The sequence below is a fragment of the Chiloscyllium plagiosum genome, chromosome 37 (genome assembly GCF_004010195.1).
Source record: "Chiloscyllium plagiosum isolate BGI_BamShark_2017 chromosome 37, ASM401019v2, whole genome shotgun sequence".
In the NCBI taxonomy this organism is placed as follows: Eukaryota; Metazoa; Chordata; class Chondrichthyes; order Orectolobiformes; family Hemiscylliidae; genus Chiloscyllium; species Chiloscyllium plagiosum.
In genome coordinates, this window is record NC_057746.1 from 19,437,595 (window position 1) to 19,446,197 (window position 8,603).

Genomic DNA, 8,603 nt, shown 5'->3' on the forward strand with positions numbered 1-8,603 from the left:
CACACACACACACACACACACTCACACACACTCACACACACTCACACACGCACACATCCACACACACTCTCACACCCACTCACTCACACACACACGCACACTCTCTTGCTCTCTCACAAACACACACACTCACTCTCACATACACACACTCTCTGTCACTCACACACACAAACACACACACACTTCCCCAAAACATGCATCGTGCACATGCAACCAAATACACGTGCTGTCGCTTGCAGCCACACACAACATGAAAGCAAGTGTGTCTGTCTGCACAAGCGCAAAGGAAGATGTGACACAAACAACAATGGAGTCACACAAATGCACACTCACTCAGGTGCTGGAACGGGCAGGTATGCACAGTTCCCAAGTGTCCCACCTCATTGTGTCGGCAAAAATAACAAAACGAAAGGTCTGTTTCAGATCATTGAGATGCCACGACTGGGGTTAGATTAGATTCCGTACAGTATGGAAACCAGCCTTTCGGCCCAACAACTCCACACCGACCCTCCGAAAAGTAACCCGCCCAGACCCATTTCCCTCTGACTTATGCACCGAACACTACAGGCAATTTAACATGGCCAATCCACCCTGACCTGTACATCTTTGGACTGTAGGAGGAAACTGGAGCACCCGGAGGAAACCCACGCGGAGAATGTGCAAACACCACCTAGGCAGTCGCCCGAGGCAGGAATTGAACTTGGGACCCTGGTGCTGTGAGGCAGCAGTACTAACCACTGAGCCATCGTGCTGCCATTCTGCTGGGGTCTGTGCTGGGCCTTAGAAGAACAATACAGCACAGGAACAGGCCCTTCGGCCCTCTCAGGCCTGCACCGTCACATTTTGCCCTTACATACTACACCTGTCTTCACTGACAGGATCTGTATCCCCCTGTTCCCTTCCTAGTCATGACCTCATCCAGGTGTTTTCTGAATGCTGCTGTTGTGTGTGCTTCCAGCACCACCTCCTCTGGCAATGGGTTCCAGGCACTTATCACCCTTTGTGTGACAAAACCTGCCTCACACGTCCCATTTAACCCCCCCCCACCCTCTTTCCCGAACCTGTGTCCCCTAGTCATTGACCCCCTCCACCTGGGAAAAAGCTACATACTTTCCACCTCTCTCGGTACCGTTCACAATCTCATAAACCTCAGTCAGGCTCCTGTCTATTATATAAAGCACGTCGAAGGCAGATCGGTTAAATTTGCAGGTGACACAAAGAGAAGTGGGAAAATGTGCTGTGATGGTGATGTAGCGAGAATGCAGACCGATGTAGGTAGGCGAGTGAGGGGGTGAAAACCTGGCAGATGGAGAGCAATGTGGGGAAAATTGTGAAATGGATCACTTGCGGCGGGAAGAATTTTTTTAAAGAGCAGAGCATTATTTGAATGGCGAGCGACTCTAGGATCCGAGTGCACAAGTCACAAGGGGTTAGTACGCAGGTACAGCAAGTAATTAAGAAGGCTAATAGATTGCTGCTGAAAATGTGTTGCTGGAAAAGCGCAGCAGGTCAGGCAGCATCCAGGGAACAGGAGATTCGACGTTTCGGGCATAAGCCCTTCCTGAAGAAGGGCTTATGCCTGAAACGTCGATTCTCCTGTTCCCTGGATGCTGCCTGACCTGCTGCGCTTTTCCAGCAACACATTTTCAGCTCTGATCTCCAGCATCTGCAGACCTCACTTTCTCCTAATAGATTGCTGCACTTTATCATGAGTGAAATGAAACATCCTTCAGTTATACGGGACATTCGTGAGACTCCATCTCGAGTGCGGTGTGTAGTTTTGGTTTCTTTATTTGTAAGGAAGGAAGCGATTTACAAGATTGCAACCTTGGAATTAGTGGGTTGGCGTCAGAGGAAAAATAAGGACTTTTGCCCGAAATGTCGATTTTCCCTGCTTCTTGGATGCTGCCTGACCTGCTGTGCTTTTCCAGCGCCGCTCTAATCTTGAAAGATAAGGACGGACTGGGCTTGCGTTTACTAGAGTTCGGACGATAAAGGGCTGACTTATACAGTCACCCAGCACAGAAACAGACCCTTCGGCCCAACCAGTCCATGCCGACCATAATCCCAAACGTAACTCGTTCCTCCCCAGCCTGCTTGATTGAAGTTCATAAGATCATGAATGATCTTGACAAGGTGGACAAGGAAAGGATGTTTAATTGTTGTGGTGAGTCCGGAACTGAGTGAACGCTGCTTTAAAATTAGGATCAGGGTGAAAGATATTCTTGTTCTCTCAGAGAATTGGGTAATGGTGTGGCCCTGGGTAGTGTTGTCAAACAGAGAGAGACCTGAGGGTGCAGGCACATAACTCCTTTGAAGTTTGTGTCACATGTAGACAGGGCGATTAAGAAGGTGTTTAGCAAGCTTGCCTTCATCGCTCAGACCTTTGGGTATCGGAGTTGGGACATCATGTCGAGGATGTCGGTGAGGACTCTCCTGTCGTATTGTGTGTAGTTCCGGTTGACCTGTTACAGGAAGGATATCGTTAAGCTGAAGAGGATTCAGAAAAGATTTACCAGGATGTTGCCCAGAATAGATAAAAAGGAGTGGAAAGGCTGGGATGTGTTTGACTGGAGCGTAGGAGATTGAGGGATGGGCGGCAGGGTGGCACAGTGGTTAGCACTGCTGCCTCACAGCGCCAGAGACCCGGGTTCAATTCCCGCCTCAGGCGACTGACTGTGTTGAGTTTGCACATTCTCCCCGTGTCTGCGTGGGTTTCCTCCGGGTGCTCCGGTTTCTATGGGTGGGTTGCGCTTCGGCGGGTCGGTGTGGACATGTTGGGCCGAAGGGCCTGTTTCCACACTAAGTAATCTAATCTAATCTAATCTTTTTGAGGCTTATACAATCATGAGGGACTTGGATAAGGTGAATGACAAGGGTCTTTTCCCAAGGGTGGGGTGTTCAAAACTAGGGGGATTTATTTTTTAAGGTGAGAAGAGAAGGATTGAAATAGGACATGAGGGGCAATTTTTTTTTTCATCGCAGGAAGTGGTTCATGTGTGGAATGAACTTCCAGAGGAAGTGGTGGATGAGGATACAGTTACAATGTTTGAAAGACATTTGGATAAGGACATGAATAAGAAAGATTTGGAGGGATATTGGCCAGGTGCAGGCAGCTGGGACTGGTTTAGTTTGGGATTATGTTCGGCGCAGACTGGTTTGGACCAAAGGGTCTGTTTCCGTGCCAGAGGACTCTATGACTTCGCCTCAGAAGACGGAATTGGGGTCATTGATTCTTTTGAAGGCAGCGCTGGGTGTGTTCATCGCAGGTTTTGGGGGGGTGGATGGGAAGGCAAAATTTGGGAGCGCTGACTGATCGGCCATGGACAGACGATCAGGTTCCAAAGGTCTGCCGACCTACTACCGCTCCTGGTCGGACGTTGGTCGACAGCCGGACTCTAACTGTGGGCGTGTTCCCTCCTCCCCGCAGTGTCCACTACGGGGGCCTGGGCCAGCTGACGGACGGAGTCCTGGGCATGGACGACTTCACCAGGAGCCAGGAGCTGCGGGTCTGGCCTGGCTACGACTATGTGGGCTGGCACAACACAACCATGAGCAACGGGTTCGTGGAGATTGATTTCCAGTTTGAGCATGTCCTCACTTTCAAATCCATGAAGGTAAGGCGACGGTGGGGGGAGGCTGCCTGATGGCCGACAGTCATAGAGATGTACAGCACGGAAACAGACCCTTCGGTCCAACTCGTCCATGCCAATCTGATAGCCCAACCCAATCTAGTCCCACCTGCCAGCACCCGGCATATATCCCTCCAAACCCTTCCTATTCATATACCCATCCAAATGCCTCTTAAATGTTGCAATTGGACCAGCCTCCACCACATCCTCTGGCAGCTCATTCCATACACGTACCACCCTCTGGGTGAAAATGTTGCCCCTTAGGTCCCATTTAAATATTTCCCCTCTCACCCTAAGTTTATCCCCTCTCGATCTGGAGGAATCCAGAGTAGACTTTGCCTATTTATCCTATCCATGTCCTTCAGGATTTTATAAACCTCTATAAGGTCACCCCTGACACTCCAGGGAAACCAGCCCCAGCCTATTCAGCCTCTCCCTATAGCTCAAATCCTCAACCCCAGGCAACATACTTGTAAATCTTTTCTGAACCCTTTCAAGTTTCACAACGTCCTTCTGAAAGGAAGGAGACCAGAATTGCACGCAGTATTCCAAAAGTAGCCTAACCAATGTCCTGTACAGCCACAACATGACCTCCCAACCCCAACACCCAATAAAGGAAAGCATACCAAACACCTTCAGATGTAAAAATGCGAGCGAGTTCAGGAGCAGGACATCCGTTTCACCATTGGCCGATCTGACTGTGGCCTCTATTCCCACTTTCCTACCTGTTTCCCTGGACTCTTCTGTCAATGAACTATCTGTGCCTCAGCCAATAATGAATTGAATGACTTCAAGCCAAACAGAGACATGCACAAGAATTCCTAGAAACATGACATTCCAACCGGAAATCTATCAACAAACACATTGACTTGGATCCCATTTACCACCCCCCCCCTCAAGAAAAAGAACAGGAAATTATGTCACCACAGGAAATGACATCACCAACCCAAGGAACCCTAAACATATAAGTAACAAGCGGGCCATCCCGCCAGTGCTTCATCCGGAGGCTCACTGATGATGTTACCTAGTGTGGTGACGAAACGTCTGAAAATGAACCTTCCAGCTCAGCGAGCAAACCTACATCCAGAACCTCAACCTGAGCTACAAATCTTCTCAAACCTCAATCCAAGGGATGTAAGAACGAATAAAGAAGACCTTTCTCCACCTCTCTGTCTTAAATGGGTGAGCACCCCTGCCTTATTTTTAAACGCCCACGGTTCTAGAATCTCTGAGCAGAGATAATGTCCTCTCCCCGCACCCACTGTGTCAAGGTTCTGTTCCAGTAAGGTCTCCTCTCATTCTCAACTCCAATGGGTATGAAGCCAAACCGCCTGACCCTTTCCTCGTGAGTCAACATCAGGCCTCAAAACTACCTCTGATGTAAGTATAGTCCTCCTCGAGTTAGGAGCCCTTGGAAGCAGTGATATTACTCCTGAACCAGAATCCCCGAGTTGGTGTTTTGGAGAATTAATGGGTTCACGTCCCATCAAGTTGTTGAAATTTGACTTCAGTAAAAATCTGGAATTAAACATCTTTTGGCAGACAGCCCATTTGCTTAATGGAAGCTCTTTGTTGAAGGGGAATCCACCATCCAGACTTGCAGCAATGAGGGTTGAATCTCAAAAGACCTATCCAGCCATTCAAACATTACGTCCAAACGTTACAGCACCATTCGCCACTCCTCATGTACTGAAGCAGTCCATGTTCAAATGCAACAAGATCAGGACACTATCCAGGCTTTGGGCTGACAAGTGGCAAGGGACATTCACGCCACACAAATGCCAGGCAATGACCATCACCAACAAGAGACAAACTAACCACCACCCCTTGACCACCTCAGTGGTGATACCATCACTGAATCCCCACCCCTGGGGTTACCAGAAACTCAACTGGTCTCGCCACATAAACAAAGCGGCTACAAGAACAGGTCAGAGGCTGGGAGTCCCGCAGCAAGTAACTCACCTCCTGACCCCTCCCAAAGCCCCTCCACCATCGACAAGGCACAAGTCAGGAGGGCGATGGAATACTCCCCACTTGCCCTGGATGGGGGCAGCCCCAGCAACACTCAAGAAGCTCGACACCATCCAGGACAAAGCAGCCCCTGCTTGATTGGCATCACATCAACCATCTTCAACCTTTGCTTCCCCCTCCACCAACAGCCAAATGCAGCGTTGGCAAGATTTACTGCAGTCACTCCCCAAGGCTTCTTCGGCAACACCTTCTCAACCCGTGACCTCTACCATCCGGAAGGAGAAGGGCAGCAGATACGTGGGAGTGCCACCACACGCAAGTTCCCCTCCAAGCCAGTCAGCAACCTGACTTGGAAATATAGCACCGTTCCTTCACTGCTGCTGGGTCAAATTACTGGAATTGCCTTCCAAACAGCACTGTGACTACCTCGTGAACTGCAACCATTTACGCACAGTGGCTCAGTGGTTAGCACTGCTGCCTCACAGCACCAGGGTCCCAGGCTCGATCCCAGCCTCGGGTGACTGTCTATGTGGAGTTTGCACATTCTCCCCGTGTCTGCGTGGGTTTCCTCCGGGTGCTCCGGTTTCCTCCCACAGTCCAAAGATGTGCAGGTCAGGGTGGATTGGCTGTGCTAAATTGCCTGTAGTGTCAGGTGCATTAGTTGGAGGGAAATGGGTCAGGGTGGGTTATTCTTCGGAGGGTCGGTGTGGACTGGTTGGGCCGAAGGCCTGTTTCCACACTGTAGGGGAATCTAATCTAATCTCATCATTCAGGAAGGCAGCACACCACCACCTTGTCCTGGGCAGGTCGTGATGGGTAATAACTGGAGGACCCAGCAGGTGGAGCCCAGATTCCCATGACTGAATAAAATACAGCAATATGCAGCCCTCTTGGGGGTGGTCTCACGTGTCAATTTGGAACTAGGCTTCCCTACTCGTGTACACCATGCCCCTTTGCAATGATGACCCGCATTCCACTTGCCTTCTTCCTCACTCCCCTGTGCCAAAGTAATGACTGATGGGATTTGCCAAGCCTAACGCCGACAGGAAGGTAGCGCAGTGGTGATGTCCTTACCGCTGAGCCAGGAGACCCAAGGTGCGGAGTAACCTCCATGAGCAGGTTGAGTGGGACAAAAGAGAGCCCGGTTTCAGGTACGTTACCGCCCGATTCACTGAGCGGTGTCTTCTTGAACGGACGTGCAGTGTTGGAATTTTCTCCAGCAGTGAACAGGATGGTTGAATGTCTCCGTTGCTGGGGGAGAGAGCCCAGGGATTTCGGGGGTTTGAAGTCAGATGGAGAAAGGGGTTGGATTATGGGGAGACACAGGCAGGAAAGTGGAGTTGGAGCCAGATCAGATGGTCAGAACATGTTGAAAGTGTTGTCAAACAAAGACACCTTGGAGTGCAGGTTCATAGTTCCTTGAAAGTGGAATCTTGGGTAGACAGAGTGGTAAAGAAGGCATTTGGTACACTTGTTTTTATCACTAAGTTCCTTGAGTACAGGAGTTGGGTTGTCATCGTTACAGCTGTACAGGACATTGGTTAGGCCACTGTTGGAATATTGCATGCAGTTCACGTCTCCTTCCAATAGGGAAGATGTTGTGAAACTTGAAAGGGTTCAGAAAAGATTTACAAGGATGTGGCCAGGGTTGGAGGATTTGAGCTACAGGGAGAGGCTGAGCAGGCTGGGGCTGTTTTCCCTGGAGCGTCGGAGGCTGAGGGGTGACCTTATAGAGGCTTATAAAATCATGAGGTGCATGGATAGGGTAAATGGACAAGGTCTTTTCCCTGGGGTGGGGGAGTCCAAAACTAGAGGGAATCAGTTCAGGATGACAGGGGAAAGATTTAAAAGGGTCATAATGGGACTCAGAGGGTGGTACATGTATGGAATGAGCTGCCAGAGGAAGTGGTGGAGACTGGTACAATTGCAACATTTAAAAGGCATCTGGGTGGGTATATGACTAGGAAGGGGTTAGAGGGATATGGGCCGGGTGCTGGCAGGTGGGACTAGATTGGGTTGGGATATCTGGACGAGTTGGACCGAACGGTGAGTTTCTGTGCTGTATGTCCCTGTGAATGGCAGAACAGGCTCGATGGGCCGAACGGCCAGCCCCTGTTTCCCTCCTGTCGTTCAGGTGCACTGATCGAGCGAGCGACTGAACTCCTTGCCCTGAATCTGTCCCCAGGTCCACTGCAACAACATGTTCTCCAGGCAGGTGAAGATTTTTAAGTCCGTCGATTGTTTCTTCAAAAGCGACGCCACCGTTTCCTGGGAGCCCACGCCAGTCAGCACCGCCATGGTCCTGGACAATAAAAACCCCAGCGCCCGCTACGTGACGGTGCCACTTGGTCACCGCCCTGCCCAGTTCATACGCTGCCACTTCTACTTTGCCGACTCGTGGATGATGTTCAGCGAGATCACCTTCCAGACAGGTAGGGGGCGATGGTCGGGGAGTTGGGGGTGGCCTGGGGCAGGATGGCACTCTACAGGGTGGCTGCCCGCGCAGCAACTGCCTTTTGCCACTGTCTACAGTTCCCTCCTTGGGATCATCACCGTTCACCTCTTCGATCTCGGAATTGCTTTCAAGATGATGCCTCCCTCTGAATCCTCGCCTAGGCTCGCCTCGCCTTGTCCCCGCTCTCCAGTCAGTGCTGCTTGCTGCCTGATCCACGTGAGAGAGTCAACCATCTACCTGCAGCCCATTAGATCCCATTCACTTTGAGAACAGCGAGAGATTGCTACTTTAAACCGAGAGACACACACAGACAGACACATACACACAGACAGACACACACACTCAGACAGACACACACTCTCTCTCTCTCACATACACAGACAGACACACTCTCTCTCTCTCTCTCTCTCATATACATACAGACAGACACACTCTCTCTCACACACATGTACACAGACAGACACACTCTCTCTCTCTCTCTCACATACGCACAGACAGACACACTCTCTCTCCCTCACCTACACACAGACACACTCTCTCTCACA

General features: G+C 50.5%; 1 protein-coding gene across 2 annotated transcripts in view; it reads left to right on the forward strand.

Annotated features, from left to right (window-relative positions):
• The window catches only part of LOC122541334 (discoidin domain-containing receptor 2-like), a 55,593-nt gene that overhangs the window by 10,022 nt on the left and 36,968 nt on the right, over positions 1-8,603 (forward strand). For both annotated transcript variants that reach the window (XM_043678009.1, XM_043678010.1), the window contains exons 4-5: positions 3,431-3,617; positions 7,789-8,035. In XM_043678009.1, the coding sequence (XP_043533944.1) occupies positions 3,431-3,617; positions 7,789-8,035 (434 nt within the window). The remainder of the gene's footprint in view (positions 1-3,430; positions 3,618-7,788; positions 8,036-8,603) is intronic.